The following is a 26,535-nucleotide window of genomic DNA, read 5'->3' as shown; positions in this document are numbered from 1 at the left end:
AGTCGAAGGCCCTAGTACGGGGATCCTTCTTCAAGGAACCGGAGCTCCTGGTCATAACAACGGATGCCAGCCTATACGGTTGGGGCCTCATCTCCAGACTCACGTAATTCAGGGCAGATGGCGCAGGCGGAGCTCACTCACAACATAACTTGGCTGGAGCTCTGGCCCGCCAGGCTTGTCCTGTGTCATTTTCACCATCACACCAGGAGCCACGATGTCCTAATATTGACCAACAACATTGCCATAAAGTCATATATAGACCACCAGAGCGGCACTTAATCTCAGGTAGAACATCACTTGACATCGCTGCGGGCAAACCACATCTCGGGGGAAGACAACATGGCTGCGGACTGGCTGAACTCGGAATGGTGGCTCCATCCATCGCTGTTCCGTCAGCTGTCGCAGAGGTTCGGCCTTCCAAGCGTCGACCTATTCACCACCCCGGCCAACACGCATCTCCCCTCAGTTCTTTTCCAGGTTTCAGTTCCCCGGCGCAGAAGGGACAGACACCCTCCGATGTTGCTGGCCTCCTAGCCTCTTGTATGCTTTTCTGCCTCTCCCCTTGATACCCTTGGTGATCAGGAAAATTCTGTCAGAGGGAGCAGAAGTATTGCTCGTAGCACCATACTGGCCCAGGAAGTCCTGGTTCGCCAACCTCGTCAGCCTGTCGGTGACCAAGCACTGGCACATACCTCATGAGCAGATCTCTCTCACTGGACCCCCAGTGGCTTCAACTAGCCATTTGGCACTTGAGGGGGACCTCCTGAGGCTAAGCAGATTTTTGGACAAGGTCATCCGTACCAGCCAGGCGGCCCTCCACAGTCAGAATTTATGAGGCAGCTTGGTCTGCCTTCTCAACTTGGTGCCAGTCTCATCACATTATCGCCACTTCCGCAACTTTTCCACAACTACTGGATTTTCTCCAGGAGGAATTGGACAAAGGCCTCACGCCCAACATACTCCATCAGCAGATGGCAGCCTTGGCCACCACTCTGTCCACGGACTCACATCTGCCTCTTAGTAGACATCCTCATGTTCATAGGTTCCTCAAGGTAGCTACCAACTTCAGCCCTCCTACAATTCACCAATACCCGACCTGGGATTTGTCCGTCATCCTACAGACTCTGACCGCAGCTCCATTCAAATCGCTTCGATCCATCGGTTTGTGTCACTTGTCTCTTAAGACGGGTTTTCTTATAGCTGTCACCTTGGCGTGCAGGATCTCCAAGCTAGCCACTCTTTCCATCAGAGAGGACCTCTGCATTGTGCATCTGGATAGGGTCATTCTCAGACTGGACCCGGCATTTGAGCCAAAAGTCAACAGCTTCTTCCACAGGACACAAGAGGTGATTCTTCCTGATTTTGGTCCACGACCCAGACATCCTAGGCAGCACGTGTGGCATAAGCTTCATGTTCGCCACGCTTTGCACATATACAAAAAAAGAACTGCTTCCTTTCGCAGGTCGGAATCATTCTTTGTGTCTTTTCAACCCGTTTCCTTGGGCAGGAAAGTCTCATTTTCTATCATAGTACGCTGGATACAGGCCTGTATTAAGCTAGCTTATGAGCAACAGACTAGACCAGTTCCTCCTCACATTACAGCACACTCCACGAGGAGTGCCACGACTTCGGCCACGTGGGCCACGCAAGCGCCCATCGAGGAGATATGCAGGGCCTTGACATGGTGGTCACCATCTCCTTTCGAGAGGAACTAGAGACTGGATGCCTTTGCATCTCCAGAGGCTTCCTTCGAGAGAAGAGTCTTACAATGGGTCATCGCGACTCCCGCAGGCCTGGACACTTCTTCCCACCCTGGGAGTACATAGTTTGGGTATTCCCATGCTTGGACACTCCAAGCAGCACCTAGGAGAATGAGTGTTGACTTACCTGAATGGTCATTCTCTAGGCGCTGCGGGAGTGTCCAACCCCACCCTGGGGTTGTCCGCGGGTGCGTGTGTTACCAACTTTGAGGACATAGATCATTCATATATATCTTCCTTTTGGGACTTATTCTTCATTTTTTAAACTGAGCCTCTGAGGGGAGCAAGAGGCGTGGCTACACAAATTTTGAACTCAGTCCTTGGGCAGCAAGCTGAAGTTAACCCATGCTTAGACATTCTCACAGCGCCTAGAGAACGACCATTCAGGTAAGCCAATGGTCGATTTAAAAGCATCGAGTCAGGTTTATGCATTGACATCATGTAGAAAAGCTGTACTTGAGCAAGTACCTTGGAGTCTGATGAGGCTCTCATTTTAATATTTGACCTAAGTGGCAGTCAAGCATGCTAAACCACTATTTATGTGAGTGCATAAATAGTTGTCAAGGTCCCTATTCCAGTCTGAGAAACCATAATGAAAATGAGAGCATTGGGATTAAAATACACAACACTGACAAATTGCCCTACGCATGTTCTCTTTATGTAATTTTATTGCAAGATAATTTGTTTTCCTTTCTGTTGGATTGCTTCATGGGTGACAAGTGTTGGTGATGTGAACTTTCAGCCTTGTAGTGAGCCATGAGTGTCTACTGAATACAGCCTGATGTGGTTTGGGTAGCAGATCTGCTGGAGCATTGCAAAAGAATTTGTTTTAGAAATATTTGTTTTTAAAAAACAGAACAACAGCCTTCAAAATAGTTGCTAATTAAGCAGTAGGTTGCAACCTACAAGCATTTTTAAAAATCCTATTATGTATCACTTAAAAATATGTTAGGAAATATTTTATTATCCATTTTTTATTGGAGAGGAGGAAAGGAAAAAAAAGGTTGAAATCCCTAGCTTTCTCTTATCTCAATTTCCCCCCAGTTTTAACAAACTTCACATCTCTAGGTTTCTTTTTCTTACGAAGAGGCTTATCTCCATTTGATGTTGATGCCGCCTTAAGATTGATTGATTTTATGTCACCAAGTCAGTGTTGACTCTCAGCAACCACCTAGATAGATTTTTTTCCTCCCATGACAAAGTAGAATAATTTGAACCTGGCCATTTGTGCCTCAAGTGAGATATCTGGGGTTGATTTCTTAGGTGATTCATTTGCTCTTTTTCTTGGTATTCCCAGGAGCATTCCCTTTCCAAGAGCAAAGTTAAAAAGCGTCAAAATTCTTCTTACCCTGCTTTTTTGAAATCCATAGGGTGCCACAGGGAAAACAATTGCCTGCACTGTTCTGATATTGTAGGCACATCCTAGTATCTGAATGTCTTTTCCAAGGCCTTCAGGGCTACTTTACAAAGTTATAGTTTGTGGTATATTCCTTGACTTACTTTACTGTTGACCACTAGTAGTAAAATCTACTTCAAAATGATCTCAACATCTGGATCTCGTAGATTCTTCCAAAGTTTTCTTCTTATCTACAGGTAGTCATCTACTTTCAACCATTTGTTTACCGACCATATGAAGTTACAACAGTATTGAAAAAAGTACCGTATTTTTCGGCGTATAAGATGCACCTTTTTTCTTCAAAAAAGAGGCTGAAAATCTGGGTGCGTCTTATAAACCGAATACAGCATTTTTTTTTGCTTCCCGAAGCCCCACCCCTTCCAAAATGGCCATGCATACCCTTATGGAGGTTTTCAGAGAGCTCCTGGAGGCGGGAGGGGGGAGAAATGAGTGAAAAACGAGCTGTTTCCCCCCCCAGCACCCAGCAGCATAAGGCTATAAGCCTTATAAGCCCTCTATAAGCCTCCATAAGGTTATGCATGCAATATTTTGAAAAAAAATGGCCCCGTTTTTGTGAAAAATTGGTCCTTTTGTGCTCATTTTTGCCCCCTCCCCCCCGGAGCAACTTTGCAAGCCTCCCCAAGGCTATTCATGCCTTAAAAAAAGTTCTGTTTTTGTGAAAAATGGGCCGATTTTGGGAGGTTTGCAGAGTGCAAAAACTCCCACCCCGTTGGAAAGCTCTTTAACTGATTGATGAGAATTACATTGATCAAGTGCTGTGCAGCAGAAACACCTACCTATTTATTGTATTTCTCTCTCTCTCCCTCTCTCTCTCTCTCTCTCTCTCCCTCCCTCCCTCCGTCCCTCCCTCCCTCTACCTAACTACCAGTGGTAGGTTTCAAATTTTTTTAGAACCACTTCTGTAGGTGTGGCCTGCTTTGTGGGAGTGGCTTGCCAGCCATGTGACTGGGTGGGAGTGGCTTGCTGGCCATGTGATTGGGTAGGAGTGGCTTGCCAGCCATGTGACTGGGTGGGCGTGGCCAACTTGTAAAATGTGGTGAAACTCACTTAACAACGCTCTTGCTTAGCAACCAAAATGTTGGCTGAGAAACTCTGGCTTTTGAAGCATGGAAGTCTTAAAGCTGTCAAGTTACAAAACCCTTGCACCCCTAACCCTTTAGAAAAGAAAAACCCAGGGGTGTTCAAACTTGGCAGCTTTAAGACTTGTGGACTTCAACTCCCAGAATTCCTCCTCTTGCTCTTCATCTTGATGATGTGCGGACGGGCGGGGGGAGGGAGCGGTTCTAAATGGCACTGTAGATTTGTGGAACCTCTTCTATAGAAGAGGTTGGAACTGTCAGGAACCCACCCCTGCTACCTATCTGCCTACACACTCTCTCCCTACCTATCTACTGTATTTCTCTCTCTATTTCTCTATCCCTCTACCTACCTACCTTCCTACACACACTCTCTTTTTATCTCCCTCTATTTCTCTCTCTCTCTCTCTCTGTCTCTCCTTTTATCTATCTACCTACTTACCTAACTACTCTCTCTCTTTCCCTATATACCTTCTGTATTTCTCTCTTTCTTTCCCTCTCTATCCCTCTATCTACCTACCTACTTTTTAAAAAAAAATGCCTCTTCAAAACCTTGGTGCATCTTATACTCCGGTGCATCTTATACTCCGAAAAATACTGTAATTTATTACTGTTTTTCACACTTATAACTGTTACAGCATCCCCATGGACACATGAGTAGAATTTGGATGCTGGGCAAGTGGTTCACATTTATGATGGTTGTAGTGTCCTGGGGTCATGTGATCACCTTTTGTAAACTTCTGACAATTTGACAACTGCAGTGATTCACTTAACAACTGTGGCAAGAAAGGTCATGAAATGGCGCAAGATTCATTTAACTTTCTTGCTCAGCACAGAAATTTTGGGCTCAGTTAGGGTTGTGAGTCGAAGACTATATATGGATTAGCTTGCTGTTGTCACCTTCTAAATTATTTGTTAACTCTGGCCCGGGAATTTTTAGGTGATCTTCCTCCCAGACTTTTTCTTGCTTAGTGTCTGGGCTAGACAAAGTCAATTTGGAGTTCATTAAAATTGTGTTAACCTTCCTAGGCACAAACAACAGTACAACTATAGTTGCGCAATCGTGTTAATCAGTTCTCCAAGACAATAGGGAGGGCTTGAGAGGTTGAGAAAAAAATTCTTAGCTATTGTGATGTGATGCTTAAGTAAAGGTGATAGAAGGAATATAGCTTTCAGCACGATTCTGATCAAATTGGCAGCCTGTATTTGGGTCCTTTAATTAGTTATCAAGAAATAATGTGTTGAAATGCCCTTTTACAGTATAACACTTCGGTTATTCTAATTTCATACATTTAAATATTCTACATAAGTAGTCTTGATGCCATTTTTCCAGAGTGCTAGTAAATTAATAGTAAATCTTGCAACTCTTCCTGTTATTGTCTGAGTAGCATTTTAAAATTATCCTCATTATAAGGACAATAACATAATTACAGTTAAGGAACAAAATAAAATTAAGAAGTTATAACAGAAAACACAATAACTTGATATGTCTGTTGAGAGTATATTGAGGAGAGAGAGATGGATGGATGGATGGATGGATGGATGGATATAAGCCAGTTTGGTGTACTGGCTAAAAGCATCAAGCTAGAAACTGGGAGTCAGTGAATTCCAGTCCTGCCTTATTACATAGACAAAGCTAACTGGGTTTGAGAGTCACTGTCTCTCAGCCATGGGAAGCAGGTAGTTACAAACTCCTTCTGAAAAATCATGTTAGGAAAACTGCAGGGCCTTGTCCAGGCAGTTGCCATGAATCAACACTGAATCAATGACATGAAAATATGTAGACATGAATATATCTCACCGGCTCAGGGTTGACTCAGCCTTCCATCCTTCCGAGGTGGGTAAAATGAGGACCCGGATTGTTGTTGGGGGCAATATGCTGACTCTGTAAACCGCTTAGAGAGGGCTGAAAGCCCTATGAAGCGGTATATAAGTCTAACTGCTATTGCTATTGCTATATCTGCATGCATGTCTGGAAACATGCCTATATATGCAAATACAGAGCCGAGAAAGCTTAAGGGGAAAGCTAGATTTTAAGACCATGGTTGGGGCAATTTCAGGCAAATAATTATAAGGCCTAATTTTTATTTCCATTCTTTGGAGATAATTTTCTCAGTATATGTGGGATATTATTACATAGACATAATATACCTTGATTTAAGCAGAGTGCTTGTCAGGGTATTATTTGACATTTTGATTATCAGAATAGCGAAATGGGAGATGGATGACGTGACAATTATGTGGCTGAATAGATGGACATATTTTCAAAGAGTTCTGGTAATGGCAGTCTTAGTAGGTTCTTAATAACTTCAATTATCAAGTGGAGTGCCATAGATTCAGTCCTGCATCCTGTCCTCCTTATTTTTATTAATCACTTGAATTAGAATTAAGAAGTGGAGGAAAACTTTGTCACCTGCACAAAATGACAGATATCAAATTTAAACCAATCACACTAAGTTGGAAGGATAAATTGAAAAAAAGAGTACAAAATTAAATAGGGACAAATGCCAACTTGTCCATGGTGAGCTCCGTTTTCACTCACAGAGGGTTGCAGGAAGCCGTGGCAGCTGAAAATGGAGCTTGGGAGTGAAAACGGCAGAGTTTTCACTGGCAGAGTGCTTGAGCTACCACGGGTGCCCCCTACAGAAGTGACATTGAACTGTCCATGCTCTGGCCACACCCACCCCTGCCCACCAAGGTCAAACACAACCCTGATGTGTCCCTCAATGAAATCGAGTTTGACACCCCTGGTGTACCATGTCATGTAAGAAATAGGCTCTCATTTGATGTCTATATTTAAGCTGAGGCTCGAAGCCAACAGTTTCATTTTGATATGTATGAAATAGGGAATTAAATTAGTACCTAAATGCCCCTTTCCTGAGACTCTACCTGAGACTTTACAGTACCTCCTTAATTCTCGGTTCTATCCCGAATTGTCAAAAATATCTCTCAAGGACATCAGTACATATTGATTACTATTTGAATTGCTCATAATCCCACCTGAACACACAATATATGCATTTTATTCTTACTACTACTACTACTACTACTACTACTACTACTACTACTACTACTACTTCTACTATTACTACTACTACTACTACTACTGATCATTGCACAGTCAGCCAGATATTCAGAGTGGGTTTGCCATTTTTATCTACCTGTCGAGCCCTTACCAAGGACCTGGGATAGGCAGAGCTGGATATTTGATGTTATTAACAGATATTGTTGCAAGATAAAAACTTCCAAGTAAAGCCGATTTCTGCAATTGACTGATGGCAAACTTGTCAATGTCAATGGTGTTCAAATGGTGTTCCAGTTGTTTTGGGATTGCACCCAAGGCGCATATTACTATTGGTGCTAACCTTGCTTGCCTTTCCCACAGTCATTCTATTTCTATTTGTAGTCTTTGTATTTTGTTATCTCCTCTTCTCGTCCTGTCTCCAGGCACTGCCACATCCACTAGCCAGACAACTTCTTTCTTTCTTTCTTCCTTCCTTCCTTCCTTCCTTCCTTCCTTCCTTCCTTCCTTCCTTCCTCCCTCCCTCCCTCTCTCCCTCCCTCCTTTGTTCTCCTCCTCCTCCTTCCCTTCCTTCTCCTCCTCCATCATCAACATCAGCATCATTATTATCAAAATTATTTTCAGTTTTGATTGCTGATATAGCTGGACAGTGCTGATTTGAACTGAGTAAATATCCAGGGAAGAGATGAAAGATAATTTTTCCAGCAGCTAGGAAAAAATATTTTTTTAAAAAATCAGCACTTCAAAGATACCCACCAGCCATATAAAGAAATCAGAGGGGAGGATGACATTAGGAGTGATCCATATAGGTGTAGAATTCCAAAAATGGAATTGATTTGCTTTCATTACATAAAGTGTCTGTTTAAGCTTAAAATAAAAGAAATAAACATTGAGAATGGAAAGCTTCCCTGTTAAACTGTTTATATCACAAAGCACGTGATACAAAGGCTTCTTTCTTAAGGAAATTCTCAAAGGACTAATAGACCACACAGTGAACATGGCAGAGAATACCTATCTTTGATGAAATTCATTTGCCTTTTAACAAAGATCATGGTACTTTAGTCTGTCATCTGGTTGTCCAAATATTAGAATCTTTCACTAGAGAACCTAGATAAGTGGATAGATAATCCTCCCCACTGTTAGTTCAGTGAAGTTTCTATATGGTGGCAGTAAGATTCGTCTGTTAAGTTGTCCTGACCCAATGGAGACAAGGAAAAAAAATGGGGAAATTGGCCAACCTGATGTTGAACAGGAGATTGGTCAGGATATTTTCAGTTTGTGACATATAACAATCTAACTTTCTAACCAAGCAAATGTATGACTAAAACAGTGTTTCTCAACTCTGACAACCTTATGATGTGCAAACTACAATCCCCAGAATAGTGAATCCTCTATGCTGTGTAAGGGAATTTTGAGAATTGAAATCCACACATCATAAAGTTGCCAAAGTTAAGAAACAAGGTAAAGACTAAAAATCTCTTTAGTGCTGCTTCTTAATAATAGACATGATAAGACAAGTTGGTAGAAAGTTAGAAATTCATTATTTGATATTTATTGCTAAAGATATAAGAATCAGACTTGCATGTGTACAAGTGTGTTTGTGTGTGTGTGTGGGGGGGGTTGGAATAGTTTTAAATATGATCAGTGAAAGTTGGTTTCCTCCTTTTTGGTACATTTCATTAATGGGAAAGAAAGGGGGATTAAAATTAAAAATACTGGCCTTTTTGAAAATTTTGACATGAATTGTTTATTCTAAATTTCAGAATCTTTCATTTGTCTATTAGAAAGGGAAAAAGGAAAGAAAAAGGACACACACAGAGACATATACACAAAGAAAAGAAACAGCCCCTAGATAAATAAGAGAAAAATGTTTTGAGCTATAGTAAATTCTTTTGCAAAGAAGGTGACAACCAGTTTGGCCTAGTACTGAAGGCACCAAGTTGGAAGCCAGGAGATTGAGTTGTAGTCCTGCCTTGGTTGGTTGGTTGATTATGAGCCAATAAAAAGGAGATTGAAAATTCGAATCCCACTGTAGGCATGAACATGGGTGGGTGACTTTGGGCCAGTCACCTTCACTCAGCTCAACTCACCAGTACCTCATAGGATGGGGAAAATAGGAGGAGGGAGGGGCATTATGGATATTCACTGCCCTGAGTTATTTATAAAAATAATAAAGGTGGGATATAAATAAAAAAAAATAAAACGTGGTCCCTATTATATATTTTTACCATCCAGAGTGATGTTATTGTAGTATTCTGATTCTCCCCCCTCCATTTATTTGCCCAAAATGGGTGATATTCAGACTATATTGAAGAACAACTGATCCTGAATCATCTTCCAGATTTAAGGGTGGAATACTTCATAGTTCATCCTTACATCTAATTTTATATATGTTCTGAATATTGCTATAATATTAATAGATATTAGAAGTAAATATTTGTAGATCAGGGTTGAACTCTGGAATCCTTGGTGCTCTCAAAGTTTGATTGTTTTTTGCAGACATTTCATTATCCTAGTTGGATTCCATAATAACAACCGTCTAACCATTGCTCTTGAAAACCTTCTTGATGTCAAAAGCTATTTCCTGGATAGCTTTCAGATGGTCGTTTTAGTAGTCCAAAAGCCTCTTAAAGATGTACAATCAGTCTAGTTGTTGACCTGAATGTTGGCTAGGCTGCAAAATACATCCCTTTCGATTTGGGTGTGTTTTTTCCCCCCTCTCAATGCGTTTCTGCAGATTGCTTCCTTCAAGCTGTAATCCCTTGTCTCCTTGTGTATTTTTGGAAGGGCAGACGGAGAGACTCTGCATCATCAGTGAGAGAAATCAGTGAGTCATAGCACTCATTTATGAGGAACGTTGTTTCATTCGAATCTCTCTTGTCAAGATGCTGACAGTAAATTTGAGTCATTGGCAGCAAACAAGCTGTATAGCAACTTGACTATTTGGAGGATAAAAATAGATTGTGGAGGGTTGGAAACTGACTTTTGTCTGAAATCCTCAGACTTTGGGATATAAGATCCCTCCCCCCTCATCCATATTTTGGTTTCGTGATCTGCATATGCTTGAATCTTGATTAAAACCAGTTTTTATTTTCCATCTGAAGATGTTTGTGTTTAGTTAAATCCTTATGTGGAGTTATTCGACAACTCTAGGGCAGTTCCAGGGTGGTGTCTCTCAGATTTCTTATTCTTGACAACATTTTTATTTTTGAATTATTACTGGAGAGTTTTGCTTTCTTTCTGCCAAAATAAATGCTTTTTTTGGGAGGTGGGGGAAGAGTTAGAATGATCTAATAGGAGACTGTACAGGGCGGGGCATAACCTTTTCCTAGGGGGTCACAGCAACACTTGTAATAACAACACAAATAATTCATACACCATTCGAAAGCCCATCAAAAACTGAGTTTATTGACACGATTTAATAGTCAGTATGACCACCATTAGCCCTTCGAACAGCATTCAAACGAGGTGGATAAGAACACAACAAATCTTCAAACAGTTCCGTTCGATTTTCCAGATTTTTCAACACAGTTTCCAAATTCATTCTCAAAGTTTCAATCGAATATCGATTTTGACCTTGCTCCTGAATCATCAGAGCTTCCACTTCATCCTTAATTATGGCCCCAATGTTCTCTGCCAGATTGAGATCTGGCGAATTTCCTGGCCAGACGTCATTGCCCCAAAATTTGACATTGTTTTCCTTTACCAATTGCTGAGTCGCATTTGCACGCATGCAAGGAGCTTTGTTCTTCCGAATCGAATTTTCCAGCCATTCTTAAAGCAAATTTAACATTTAATAGCTCATTCAATTCAGTTTTTTATGGGCTTTAAAATGAGGTGTCGCGGAAGTTGTAAACTGCTGTCGATCTTGCTGTGACCCCCTAGGAAAAGGTTATTCTACAAAGTTGATTATTTTGTCCGTTTGGCTGAAAGGTTTTATTTTTTCTTCAAATGGTGCAAGCTCCATAAAATGCTGATAGAGAACCTTCATACTATTTGCTGCAACTTTACAGTAGTCTTCCCCACCAGCATTCTCCAGATATAGAGAATTTCAGCACTCATAACTACCAACCAACTCGACAGGAATTATGGTAGCTTGAAATTTACCTCCATATGGAGGTTGGAGAAGATCTCCTTAGGAACTGAACTGAAGCTATTCACCTTCCCTATTTCAACCTATTGTATATATTATTATTAGTATGAAATCACATAAACTGTTTGCTATGCACATTTATGCCTAGAGAATTTTGCAACAAGCAAGCGGCCCCCAGTTATCTCTGAGAATATAGTATGCTGCTCATGTGTGAGGTTTTTTTAAAATATGGTTGCCAAGAAATTGATAATATGGGTAGTCCCCACTTACAACCAAGAATCCTGAAGGATTCTTATGGTCACATGGTCAAATTCAGGTGCTTGACCACTGGCATATATGTGTGATGTTTGCAATGTCCTGGGGAAACTAAATTCACTTATCTGTGTTACTAATCTACTTACAACTGCAGTGATTCACTTAATAACTTTGACCAGAAAGATCATAAAATGGGACAACTTAACAACTGTCTTGCTTACCAACAGAAATTTTAGGCTCAGTTGTGGTTATAAGTCAAAGACTTATTCTCATCTATATTCTCATCTCTGTGATTAGATTCTTCCACAGGTCCGCATCCCTAATCACTAGAAATGAACTGAAATGCCAGTCTTACAAACTTTTTAAAAGTGCATTAGCTATTTTCTCCCACTATTTTTTTCTAAACATCCTGAGCTTCAAAATATGACTTAATTTATGTAAATGTGTTTGTCTTCAAAATGTCACAGAACTTTTAGTGCAGAGTACTTATTTAGAAATTGTTATTATTTTATATGTCAGAGGAATCTATTCAGATGAATTTTCTGGAAGTTGAGTCACGGCAGATGGACTTCTTTTTCTTGTTGGTTCAAAAAGTTTCGCTGTTTTATCCAAGTAGTTTCTTTGGTCTTCTATGCAGATGCTTTGAGGCTTTTCAAGTACATATGCAAAGATTGTTGGTGAAGCTTGCTGAGTCTAGAAAGAAGATCCACAGCATATGGTTTAGAAAAAAATAATCAAAATGGCGGTCACCTTCATCTAAACTTAGTAGTAACAATTTACAAATGGCTATAGCTATGTAGATATGAACATGAAAAAGGTGAAGCCCTGTTTTCTCATGTTCATACCCACATAGCTATAGTTATTTTCAAATTGAGAAACTGTTAATAACCATAATAGTGGGCCATTTTTGTGCTAGCCTATGTCTACATAAAAGTGTGCCATCATCTTCCTCCCTCTTGAAATTTGCTCAAGAAATTTGGAATTTAGGGAGGTCAAGGTTCCCCCCCCCCCCCCGCCTGCCCTAATAAGCTTTTGGGAACTGAAGTAAATATCCACCCTGCCTTTTGGGATTGTTTATGCCTAGAGTTTTTCTGATGCAGTTGGGTTAATGGTAATTAACTCCTGAATTAAGATACTGGTAGACTTCAACTTTCAATGGTAATTCTGGCCTAAATTGTTTTTGCAGTCATTAAGCAGGTGACCACATGATCGGTACCAATTTTATGATTTTTTTGTGCTGGTCATTAAGAGACTGCATTTTTACACACTGAGTGTTTTTGCTGGAAACCAGAAGTAAACACCAGAAATTGGCAAAAAACAAAACAAAAAAACCACCATTGAAAATTGTAGATACCAAACAGTGGGATGCTGCAAAAAACTATAAATGTGAGCTGTTTGCAAAGTGCCCAAAATGTGATCACATGTCTGTGTGTATGTGTGTGTGTGCGTGCATGTGCATACAGTTGTTATAACTTGGAAATTAGGTCATAAGTAGCTTTTGGGAAATCCACCATACTTCAAATAGTCACTAAGGAATCAGTCATAAATAAAGTATTAAATTAACTATAAGGACTATTGTCACTGTGGTTATGGATGTGCTGAATATCCTGCTTGGAGCAGTTGAAGCAACAGATAAACAATCAAGAAAGAAAAATAATAAAATAGTGTTTCAAAGTTTTAAAGAAGTTTGCTACTGAATGAAAACTACTGGAAGCCACAATTGGAGAGGACCACTTATATTCACTTTCAGAATGAATGACTTACCTTATTGCCCCACCATTTTATAAATAAATTTGTTGTCCTCTTGAGGTTCTGGGACTGGAGCTTCCCAAATTTTCAGACAGCTCAAGATCAGCAGTTGGATAATGCCAGGAGGAACTGCTAGTGATCAAAGCCTGCCAGAGTGCTGGAATAAAACCATATAAAGCTTTGTGATTCACTAGCAAACCAGTCAATTAATGCCCCTGTCTTTATTCTTTGCTTTTGGTGCATCTCAGGACATAGTATTTGGTCTGTCAAAAAAATCATCTCAGCCATATGGCTGAAGGGATAGAAATAGTATCTTTTTATAGCCTGGTATAGAGAAGTTCGATGCAATTGATGCTTTGCATTTTTGTCTTCAAGTAGCTCTTAAAAGCTTAGCCAAATGTTTATACAATACTATTATTTGAATGGTGTACCAACAGTTCCAAATCTTTTGTGCATCCTTCATGCTTGATTAAAGAATCCCATTAATAGTGGTGGAAAATGCTAATTGGCAATGTCCTTTGCCAGCCATTACCGGCTCAAATATCCTATATAATCCATTGTTGATTAACATAATGAAAACTGCTGTATTTTTATAAGACTGAATATTGCAATGACAATGCAGCCCTCTGAATCAATTGGTAGAAAACTACACTGGGAGTTTAGATGCCAAAAATGGGTCCAGCTTAAATGATCTTTTCCAGGCAAAATGGAAACGATATATTTTCAATCATTTATTCATTATGATCATCAAAACAAACAGTGGTGCAAAGAAAAGCATTTACCTTCTTGACTTGAGCAGATGAGTTCTTTCTTCATTAAAACTTGTCTTGATTTTCTCTCCTTTCTTTGGCAGGTGACATCACACAGAAGGGCTATGAAAAGAAGAGATCAAAATTAATTGGGGCTTACTTGCCACAACCTCCAGGTATGTAGAAATTTAAAATCAGTGCATGGAACTGTCATGTGTATTAATCATTACAACAATCTGTTAATGTGCATCATAGAGAGTTATCTGGAGCCACAAAAGAATCTGTCACTATTGTGTAATGTGTGTCAGTTCTTCCCACTAGTTAGTTCTTGTGGACAAATGTTTGTCTCCTTGTTTAAATATATGGCCTAAGTGTCCAACTCTTCTCATTCCCATCCCAGTTTCATAAAAATAGCACTAGTACTTAGGTTTATATGCTGCTCCATAGTGTTACAGCACTCTGAGCAGTTTACAAATGTCAGCATATTGCCCCCGATAATCTGGATCTTCATTTTGCTGACTTCAGAAGGATGGAAGACTGAGTCAACCTTGAGCTGGCCAGGATCAAACTCTTGGCAGTGGGAAAAGTTAGCCTACTAAACTGCACTCTAACCACTGTGCCACCACGCAGCAATAGGAATCACATGGTAAATGGAGCTAGATGAGACTGTTGAAAAGTATTGAACTACTTTAAACTAAAATTATAGAAGTAAATAATATCTGGCCATCTTTTAATCATTTCTAATTTAAAATCAACAAGTTTTTATTAATTTATATTTCATATTTCTAAACTGCCCATCTCCCTCAAAAATATTTTCCTAAAGAAATGAATATTTCCAGAAATAGGCATTGTGAGCAGAATACATCTATAGAATGTGTCAAAAAGTTATAAAATTTGGAACTGAGTAAAATCCTTAAGATACACATCATTGGAGGGAATGCTACCTCATTCATGACAAGCAACCTTCAAAATTATTGGCCATGGAAAACATCTGTCCACACTATCTCTGTCTTAAGTAGACCCAGTTTCACTTAATTAGTTTCACCTTACTCCATTATTACCTACTAAGGATTATCCATAGATTTTGGAGAAAATGAAAAAGGAAAGATGGATCATCAAATCCATTATCTGGACACTGCACTCCAAATATTGAACAGTACAAGAGAAAGTCTAGAATACCTCCACAGATGACATTTGAGCACCCTGGAGCCAAAGATAAATTTCCCATTTCCTTTCTCTGATCATGGTCTTATAGATAGGAATGAAACTCCTGTAACCAATGTCCTTTCAGTTTTAGAGACAGTACATCTCAGACCAACTGTGTTCTAATTATTGCTCCCTAATCTGTTGGATCTGCTTCTTCCAAAACTGCCCAGCTGCTTAGCATGGCTGAGGAATCTTGGAAGATGTATTTAAAATTCAACTGGAAGATGTCCAATTGGACAAGGCTATCTCAGTTATCAGTATTTGGGACAAATGACAACATTCACCTTGGCGCACTTCACTGTGGTCCACATAACAGTAGCAGAAATTAAACAGTGAGAAATAGGTGATTATTTCATTCATAATTAATGCAGTGAAATTTATTCTTTTGGCTCTGTGGTATGGATAAAGCAGACAACTCTCAAAAATCAAATGTATGATTATTATTTTTAAATAGCTGAAGGTATCTAGCCAGGCATTAGAAGGGTTTCACATCTTTGTTGCCTGCTGGCCAATTTCTTTTTATGTACTTGCAATTATAGCTTTTTAGAATCAAGGAGGTTGGCAGAGGGCCCGGTAAGAAAGTAGAGGATTTCACTGGTACCATAGCAGAGTATAAAAACTTGATGTACCACCAAACCCTTAATAGTCCACTGCAAGCAATGAGTCATGGACAGCACAAAACTCCAGCTGGTACAGTAATTGCTTGACTTCCCTGATGTTCAGCAATAGGGTGACATGATGGGTAGGAAGGTCTCCAGTTGTGCCAGTACCATTTTCTCTTACAAAGCAAATAACAATTGCAGAAACCCAATCAAAATAAGGACAATAACAGGGAATAATAGGTATATTCAAGTCCAACTCCCTTGGGCAGGCATTTAAACAAGAAGACCTTCAAGGTCCCTTCTAGCCCTATGACTTTATGATTCTATGAGTGTCTTCCTCTTCCCACTATGATTCCTGAGTCCAGTAGTCCATCCTTTCTGCCGTACATACATAACATCTGTTCAGAGTACTATTAGTTGATCAATAAGTTCTGATTAGGTTTGGTCTCTTTCCTTACCCTCTCTTTCTCCCTTAATGAGAGAAAGAAAAACCCAATAATGTAGCAAAATACTTTATACAAGCATGCATTTATATCTTAAAGAAAGTTACAATAATATAAATAGATCTCTATATGTCTTAGTATAGAACAGGACCAAGGGACAGTTAAACATAGGATTATTTTCCTATGCATAGAAGCCAAGGCTAAATGGCCTATTTCTTCCTGCTTTATCCTCTTATTTTCCCACTCATGCCGGCAGGTGAATGAGTCAGACTAGCTCAGTACTGCATGACATCTGAATCCAGGATGAGGTTTTATTGCACCCCGACAAGCAGGATTATTAGCTGGTTTTAAAGGAGCTTGTTCGTTTACTTATAAATCCTGCCTTGCTTGGGCATAATATAATCTGGAATTTGAATGTCACGCTTCCGTAATCAACATGCAGCTCTGTACGGATGAGGGAAGCAAAATGTGGGTTCAAAAAGGTTGCATGGACTCACATTGTGGATTTAATTGCTACAGGAATTCTTCCATTAGTCTCGAAAGGTTTCATTAAGTTTTCCCAAACAAGGCAGTATCAGGATTTTATTTCAGTTCTTCTCCAAATATTTAAGAAGGCTTTTGAAATGTATGCATTCCCCAGAACCTGTGACACCATAGCATCTAAGTCAGTGGTTAGAAAAGGAGAGTTTGGAATCAAAATTATTCTTCTGAGAGATGCTGTATCCCTTTTTTCTTATATATATATAAGAAATATATATATATATATATATATATATATATATATATATATATATATATATATATATATATATATATATATATATATATATATATATATATATATATATATATATATATATATATATATATATATATATATATATATATATATATATTCAGATGATTAAGAAGGCATTTTGTGGGACTTGGTCATTGATTTTAAGTAGATGGTGCTCACCTAATTTTCAGAATTTCCTCTGTCTGGCAAAACTAGCTTTGGATTAAAATTTTTGGATTTACATTGATGTTTCAGTCCTCAAGGCCAATTAACATTTAGATTATGATTCCCCAGAAAAAAAATATGTATGTATATGTATGTGTATGTATAAAGTTATGTATATATGTATGCATATAAAACTAGAGAGCAGCAGATTGGGAACGCTGCACTAGAGTAACTTTAAAATATGCACTTAGATTAGAAAAAATAGAACTATGCATGTTTGCTGAATAGACATGCACAGTCCAAACAGACAAATTACCTACACATACATAAATATATGAACTGCCCTTATATTTTTCTGGCTTCAGTGTATATTATAGATAGTCTTATCTTAACAACCACAATTTGGACTGAGAACTCCATTGCTAAGCAATATGGTCAATAAGCAGAACATTGCATGATTGCACTAAACTTACGATGTCGTTTCTGTTATGGATCTCAAGCAAGACATCAACATCCACTTCCAATTTTACTCTAGTTCCTCCGTAGATTCTACTGGATGAAATTCAGTAGAAGTGCAAGTGGCCATAATGCAATCATGAGATTCTGTGACAATCATAAATTCCTGCTGGTTACAAAATGCCCAAATTTTAATCACATAACTGCAGGGGGCGCTGCCATAGCCATAAATGCAAGGACTTGTCATAAAGTTAACCTTTTCATTGCCATCATAACTTTGAGCAGCCACTTAATAGATCAGTTGTTAAGCGAGGACTACTTGTATATGCAGAGTTATAGTGGGGAAGATCTTGCCAGTATAGTCTTGTTAGTGCCATGAAGCATTTGCAGTCTGATCTCCATGTCATGTAGGGACAAATAATAAGCTTTAAAACAATTTTCACTTGAATTTTCATAGTTTCCAGGCTGCAATCTGGAAGATCACAAATGAGAGTTTACAAATTTAGCATTCTTCCAAATCAAGTATAAAAAATATGACATTTTTAGCATTATCCACGTAGAAAATTAACTTAGAGAAGACCATTCCAAATACAAAACCATTTAATTATTTGAGACCTACTTCTCTCATTTTAGAAGTGAACAGAATATACAAAGGTCATGAACAGAATATACAAAGGTCAAAATCTGCCATTCAGAGGAGTCCAGAAATCTATTGGCAATTCATTTTTTAGATAAAACAATGCAAATTTTTGTTGCATTAAGAAAAACATTTTTTTTAAAGAAAAACAATTTTGTTTCCAAAAAATTCAAAATCTATTCTTAAGAAAATATCATATAATTTACCTGTCCCCCCTTGCAAATAAAGCAAATGTTTTTCATAATTTGTTTTGCTTTTTTGGAGGTAATTCGCATACACACACTTTTGCCAGTCTGAAGTAAAAGGATAAAAAAAATTCAACTGTTCATATTTTTCCTGAGACATCAAAAAAACCGCTGATAAACTCTTCCGACATCTTTGCATTTGTACTCTTCTAGCATTTTTACTCTTTAAAAAAAAGTGTGATTGCTAGAATACTAAGTTCAGCCTCTGCTAACACATTCTGTAGAGTTTCTAAGATTCCCTGCCAAATTTATGGACTTTGTCCTGCATTAGCTATTTCTTCTAAAGCAAAGTTGGGAAAAATATGTAGGAGACGCCCCTGTGCGGTTCTCTCATTGTGTTATGCCAACAATGAGCAGCTGCTAAAGTTGCACACTACTGCTTCCTAGAGACAGGAGATTGTGTATTTGTCATAGTCTTTGTTCCTATATTTCTGTCTTCAGCACTTTCCAGACAAAATTGGTGTTTTCTTCTGATGAAACTTGCTTGCTTCTAGATTCTTTCAAAGGGGAGTTGCTTTGCCCATTTTGGGGATGATGTTGTTTTAACGTGCCATTAGTTGCACTTTGATCACTATTTGCTATGATCTATTGGAAAATGCAATGTCAAATCGTTGGGAAAGTTTGGTGTTTTACATCTTTAAACCAAAACAATCTAATTCTTCATGTAATTCTTTGGGTAAGGTGCCTTTACGTTTTGAGCAAACATACCCAAAATACTGGCTGTAAACCAAAAGGCAGCTCTTGACTATTTCAACATCCAGTCTTCTGTGGCTGCTGCTTTGTTGACATTACAAACACCAATGTTGGCTTAGTGGGAAATTGATTATGTGGCTCTGTTTTACAATGTCTGTATATGTGTTTGTATGTTTGGGGGTGGGGTGGGGATGTATGTATATGTGCAGGTACACCTGCTTTGGGACTTGTGTGTGTACATACCTCAACTGCATGGGGGCTGAAACTCCATCCGTGGCTGTAACAAATGTAAAAAAACTAAACATGATTTAATTAGTTTTTTTCGAATTGTTACAGCGGCGAATGGAGCTGCCGCGGTACGGTGTAGACTGCAGCACAGTGAAGGGCCCGCAAGAAGGATGCACCGCACTAGCAACATTGGGGTCTGTGACATCCGGGAAGCAGCAGCTAGAGAGCGCACAGCACCGCACAGCACAGCAGCAAACCGTCCCCTCTTTTACTTTCGTTTTGGTGAGCACAAACAACTGTACTTATGTTTATATATCTGTATATGTTTGACAAGAATTTTGAAAGAAGTTGGTTGGATTTCATGGATATGGTATGGGAAGGAAGTTACAGCACACAGAAAAGTGACATTTGCAATCCCAGAATTGCACACTATTTGTGGGTTGTTTCACAATGTGTACCTAATGCAGTTCCAGCTCGATTTGTGGATCTGCTAGAGTAGCAATATTCCTGAGAAAAGTTACAAACTTGTGAGAATTGGATCTTGCTCGACATTCCAAAGCCATCTCTGAAAGACAAGTGTTGACTTAGTCAAGGTCATTTCTGCCAACTCATTTGCTACTTTGGGAAAAGAGGCTTGAAAAATGTGTCTGTAGCATAAATTATTGATCCATGCATATGTGTTTTAGAGTATTGTGTGAACCAGAGAGTAGCAGTTAACTTTAAAAGTATGGTTTTATTGATATCTATGAAGGTCATTATTGCTTTTCTGCTCAGTGTTCTGAAAGCAAGTACCATATTCCATTCCAATGTGGATCTCTCTGCAGTTTTCCACAATGCACCATCTGAAGGACAATTCTGTATGGTCTTGCTTGGTAGCCCTATGACCTCTAATAAAGCATTTGTCTACTACATAGTCTTTTCTCTGGTTATATTTGAGATGGCACTGAAACATCTATTTTGAGGGTATCTGTTCCATGGATTTGATGCTGATTAATGACGGAAACAAACTAATTCATTCTTACCCTGCCTTACTCCAGCATCGTGAAATATTTGTATAATATGGCAGATGTAGCCACAAAAAGTTGATTTTTTTCCAGCCATGTTCTCTGTGGGAAATGTATGTTAACAGCCTAAATCAGAGGCCATCAGAGGCCACCCCATCAGCCCAACCCCCAATCCATGGACTGGCATCAGTATGCGGCATGCCAAAAACTGGGCTGTGCAAACAAGCAAAGCCCATCCATGGGACACAGTCAACATGCAAAACTATGCCTCATCTAGTCCATGAAAAAAACCTTTCTGGTTCCTGGTGCCCAAAAGCTTGGGGGCTGCTGGCCTAAATTATCATTGGTGATAGGATTAGTTCAGAATCTGTACGTAGATCTCTGAGTGAGTTGTAGTCATTTATAATTTTTTCTGATCTTTAGCTATCCAATAAAAGCAATAACTATTAGATTTAGCTCAAGAACAATGTAGAACAAGCCAGCCACAGATAGGTTCTTTATTTGCCTACATACAACAGACAGAATCCTGCCAGACTAAACTATTATTAATCTCACCCTAATGGATATACCCTAGGAGATTCTAAGGAATGGCTATCCTAACTCTCTTCCTCTATCTCCTGTCCTTCTCTGGGCTCTGCTGTCTCTTGTCCTCTCCAACTCCTTCTTCACTACACTAGATCCCCTCCATAGGCACCATCTCTTATGGTAACTGGAAAAAAACCCCTAAATTATTCCAAATGAATGCTTAAATTTGGGAGGAAAATGGGAATGAATCTATATGTGAAAGGACATACATGGTTGTTGCAAACACTGAGCACACAATTCTATTTTGTTCCTTAAATTTTAGAGTATTGACATGTGTCCTAAATGACTATTTTCGTCTGATTTTAATTGGTGGACCTAAACCACCAAACAATTAAGAGCAAATGACAAAACAAAAACACCCTAAAATCAAAATAGGTTCTGTTAACTGAGGCTGTCATATGCTAAACTAGAATAGTTCATACTACCTGCTACTATTTCTTGGAAAGGCTTCTGGAATTTAGAATTCTGCATCATTGGAAAATGTCCGATTTGAGAAAGCTAGTCTAGGAATTCTGTCTGGGATCTTCTGTATTCAAACTTCTTATTTTACTAATTGGCAATCTTCCTATGACTTCCATTTTCATCCATCCCAATCAGTTCATTGGAATGGAAGTATGAATTTATAGTAAAAAAAAAATAGTATGTTAGTTATATCTGAGTACTTCATGCCAGTCCAGATTTGAGACTTGATGAAGGATTATCTCAATGTTCAAGTAGTCCTTGAGTTATGACCATTTGTTTAACAATAGTTTGAAGTTATGACAGCCAGAGAAAAAGTTTTTGTGTTCAAAGTTAAAACTACCTCACCACCCCTGCAGTCACCTGATCTCAATTTGGACACTTGAAACATCCCTTATGCATGTTTGGAATGGAATGTTTGATTGACACAATTGTCTTCAACATAAATTTATTCTCTTCAAGAATTCTAAATTGGGTTTTAGAGTACTTTAATGTGATTGGAGAGGGAATCAATAGAATATACATTTTAAATGAACTTACCAGTAGCTAGGAAAAGAATATTATTGCTCCATATTGCAGAGTTAAGTAAAGCATTCTAACAGGAAGCAGTTCATAGAAAAAGGAAAAGCAAAACACAACAACAATCAGGAGTAAGTTCAGAGGGTGGCTATCAAGAGGAGGGAAGAGTCTGGAAACAACCACTTAAAAGACCTGGGATGTTTAAGCTGTGAAGACATGATAGCAGGCAGTTTTTAGATACTTATGGGTTATTAAGTGGACAAAGGAGTGTTCTTACTCTCTGTTGTTCAAAGAGCAAAACAAAAACCAGTGGTTTGAAAATACAAGGAGCTAGATTTATGTTAGGTGTTGTAAGGAAAAACAGAACTTTGAAAACCTATTAGAATTTCTCTTATTCTCATATAACAAAGAGAGTTAAAAAGCAACAATACTGAGTTTCTTGCTCACTCACTCCTGCCTTTGTGGATTAAGCTGATGTTTTTATAACAGCTGTTGCATAATTTCTTCAAGGCTATCTCCACTCTCTTTTACAATGCTATATTCTCTGTCTCTATAGAACTTCAGTCAGAGACTGGAAATGTTCAAGCAGATGCTGCAAAGAGTAAAGCGTTGAGTAAGATGGTTGGTGTAGGGATTAGATGACTTCTGATTCTATAAGAATTAAGATGTTGGGAGAGATGGGTGTAAATATATATTATATAGTTGCCATTCTCCACTCGTGAATCCAATTTAATTGGTTCCAAATTTCGTAAGAATCAAAATGAAGCATCTTTCCTCAAACTAAAGCACTATTGTTCCATTAAGGGAGGGGCAGTATGAAAATCCTGAAAAAAATATTGTTGTCTGGGATTCTCTTATTGAAGGCAGGTTTTTGAATCTTGATTCCATTTTTCCTACGTTTGGTCCCAGGTAATAATTGTAGTTGCTGATTGTTCGTTTCCTTCATCTCAAAAGCATGAATAGTAGCAAGGGAATAAATCTTCCTTAAAACTCATTGAGTAGGAAACATTGATTGCTTATTGATTACTTCTTACCTATATGTTCAAAACTAGGGGCTAAGGCATAGCAATTTAGATTAGGAGATTCTTGCTTCGGTCTGCTTTGACAGCCATTAAGTCAGCATTCCTCATGTGAAGCTTTTCAGATATGTTGATATTCCAGAAATCAGTTAACTCCAAAATACCCAGTTGCATTAGAGGTGTAAAGAAATGATAAGAATATAAGAAGAGTTGTCCTGGAATTGTTATGCTCCCTCTAAAGCTGTGATGGCGAACCTATGGCATGTGTGCCACAGGTGGCACACAGCACCCTTTCTGTGGGCCGTCACCCCAGATCAGTTCTGCTGCACATGCGTGTGCGCCTCCTGCTGGCCAGCTGATTGTTGAGTTTCTGCTGCACATGTGGGGGGGGCAGGGGTGTGTGGGAGGGCGATACATGCATGCGTGGAGGGTGCACGTGCATGCAGGGGGGCAAGGTGCATGCAGGAGGCACATGTGGAGGTGGGTCACCTATGGGTGTCTGTGCAAGTGTGTGTGGGAGGGGCACATGCACATGAGCCATACACGCATTGAGTTTTGGGGGTTCGGGTGTGCACGCCCGCATTCTCCTGCAAACGCACTTTGGCCACTCTGTCCGGAAAAGGTTAGCCATCACTGCTTTAAAGGATTCAGGATTAAATTACAGAGATTCTCATTTTATATAGCTCATAAGTTTGGATATGGCTCACAGACACAGATCAATTAAATAAGAATCTTTATTGCAAGCAAGAATGGACCCAGGTGAATTAATTGGTTGCTTATTCCCAGCAACAGTTTTGTACACCCACTGCGATTTAAACTTCCATTTTCTTCTGGCCTTTCTCACAAATCAATGGATTTCTTCTGACAGTGGTGATTTTTTAATCTAGTAGTTCTTAAATATTTGCATAGTTCCCAATTTTGGCTTTAGATATTCCAGCATTACTATCAGCATTCTGTATCATATAATACATTTATGAAGCCAACTTATGGATGGGCAAGCAAAATCTCTTGTCCATTGTCATTTTTAGTAACAGTCAGAGATCCAAAAGATAACCTTCATTATCAAGATTTATAGCCACTGATATCCCAATTTTATTGAATCTCTCAAATCCAAAGTAGTGATCATCGCCATGTATGATGGAAGTTTCTCTCTTTTCTCTCTTTACTTTCATCTTCTTTATAGATTAAAAAAGGCTTCAGAAGAGAATTCCTTTCAAGTAATTGAATGCTGGATGTATTTCACTACCAATTAATTTATTGATTTTATATATTTATTTTCATCATGCATTTTCCAAACAAAGGACAAGTTAATTCAGCTTCAGGTTATATTCTGTTACCTTCTCATTCAGAGATGTGATATAATTAACATTTTTCTAGCTGGGTGTTCAACGTTGAGTGACTCCTAGAAAACAGATCAAGAGAGATTTCAAGAGAATATAGTACATGATTTTACAAGATATAATCCTCCATGCAAGGCTATAGCAATGAATCTATAAACTCTACAGATTGCCTTCTGCATTATTTATTTGCATAAATTTAATTCTGAAAAAAGCAATTCCATCTGACTACAGGTTCCAGCACTATATGTGCCACACAGATAGATGATGTTTCTAAGATGATTTTGATAACAATATTTCACTGGATTTTTGGAGTTTAATATTTGTGAGGGTTTTCTGTCTTATGCAAAATGGTCTGCATACCAGAGTCTTAATATTTTGTGTTCTATATTTACCCTGCAAGAAAACTAGGCTGTTTTTAAAAATTGCAACTGACTGGCCCTGCTGAATACCTAATAAAAGCTTGTACTGGACTTCCATTGTTTGAAGAAAACTTGGGAACCAGCCATAAAGTCATATTTATATCCCTTGTATATGGGAGAAAGGAAAAGGAGGTCCTATTTTGACCTTTAATGGAGGCAGAAAATTGAATTAGACATTTTCTATTTAAGGCTTCTTACCAGAGAAATGTGCTCATGTCATTGGAAAAAATGAATGAACCAGCAACTGACTACTGCATGAACAGGACACAAGAAGAAGATCTGATTCCAAAGAGAATAAAAACTGGGACTCACGAATTAATTAGATCATCTCAATAGCTGCAGATTTATAGGATTCTAAGAATATCATAACATATAAAAAAGTTCTAACTAATAGTTCTGTTTGGTAGTATTGACACCAACACCACAGTTGGAAATAGAAACTGAAATTATACAAAGAGAAGAGACGCTGAGACTAGGATACTTCATCCAGCTCATGGATTATCCCACTTCAATTGATACTTTGCCCATTTTTGCCTTATCTGAAAAATTATAGTATTCCAATTTTATACAACATACTGTCTCATTGGCTTATAAAACTGTATAAGGTATTGCAAGACAAATACAAATATTATACTTAAGTATAGAAACATCCTGTAGTATACAATAATTTTTCATTGGTATCAGGTTGGAGGGTAGATAAACTATCTTTCAAATAAGCAGGGTTGTCTTTTTTGTCCCCTGTGGTTCTTATCACCATAGTATCTAATTTGTAGACCTAAAATAGAGCTGTCGCCTGCTCCAAGCTCAGCCACATGATGCTCTTTGGAAAGAGCTGCTGAACTGATTATTTCAATTAGCTCGTATTTATTTTTAACCGTTTGCCAAGGCAGTACGGAGCACATAATCTGTCACAGAGTTATTTCTTGTTTCAACTCCTAACTTGCTTGTTTTTAATGTAACATACTGAATAGTCTAAATGCTCTGTTTGGAGATACTGCCAAATGGGACATTTAAAAACTCTTACCTCCATATTCTTTCTCCTTCAGTCAAATATACTGGGATCCATCTTCCTAAGGAATCAAAAAGTAGTAGCATCTGGAGACAGCAGATGGGGTTCATTAAGCTGAAGAGCTGGGAAAACCTTGTTTTGGAAAGGCTCAGTGGGTATATTTTGATTTGATGCATAAAATCAACAAAAGTGCCTGGTGACTCTCTAGAGCTGCAAACCAGATGTAGTCCACAAGAATTCAGCACCAGGTTCATTCAACATTTCATCCCCTTTTCTGCTGCAGAAATGGAAGGGCAGATTGTTTATTTTCCATTGTCCATTACTTCAATAGAGGAAGAATTGTCTTTCTCTGCTCAGGTGGACCATAGGAGCAATTGTTCACTTCCTTCTTCTGTTTAAAGAAAGAGTTTCTTCCATTCATTCTGGAGATAGCAAGGGCGAGATTTCATGATTTTCCTTTTCTATCTAGAGCTCAATCCTAACCTATGAAAGGGACAATTCAAACTTTGGTTGATGTTTCACTTCTGGAGGCATCTGAATCAGTTGCGTTTTCCTATAATGTAGACATTTATATGGTGCACTTAGAGTACTTTCACTTTGCAGCAGT

General features: G+C 38.7%; 1 protein-coding gene across 4 annotated transcripts in view; it reads left to right on the top strand.

Annotated features, from left to right (window-relative positions):
• DIP2C (DIP2 acetate--CoA ligase C (putative)) overlaps positions 1–26,535 on the top strand; it is a 361,956-nt gene that overhangs the window by 175,485 nt on the left and 159,936 nt on the right. For 3 of the 4 annotated variants that reach the window (XM_087712511.1, XM_014061648.2, XM_014061647.2), the window contains exons 2-3: positions 14,226–14,297; positions 19,683–19,856. In XM_087712511.1, the coding sequence (XP_087568637.1) occupies positions 14,226–14,297; positions 19,683–19,856 (246 nt within the window). The remainder of the gene's footprint in view (positions 1–14,225; positions 14,298–19,682; positions 19,857–26,535) is intronic. The other variant, XM_014061651.2, reaches the window with a different exon arrangement.

This window comes from Thamnophis sirtalis, unplaced genomic scaffold (genome assembly GCF_051295495.1).
Source record: "Thamnophis sirtalis isolate CommonGarterSnake01/CBP01778 unplaced genomic scaffold, rThaSir2_p1.2 scaffold_4, whole genome shotgun sequence".
Classification (NCBI taxonomy): domain Eukaryota; kingdom Metazoa; phylum Chordata; class Lepidosauria; order Squamata; family Natricidae; genus Thamnophis; species Thamnophis sirtalis.
Note: the sequence above shows the minus strand (reverse complement) of the source record. Positions and strands in the feature narration are given on the sequence as shown.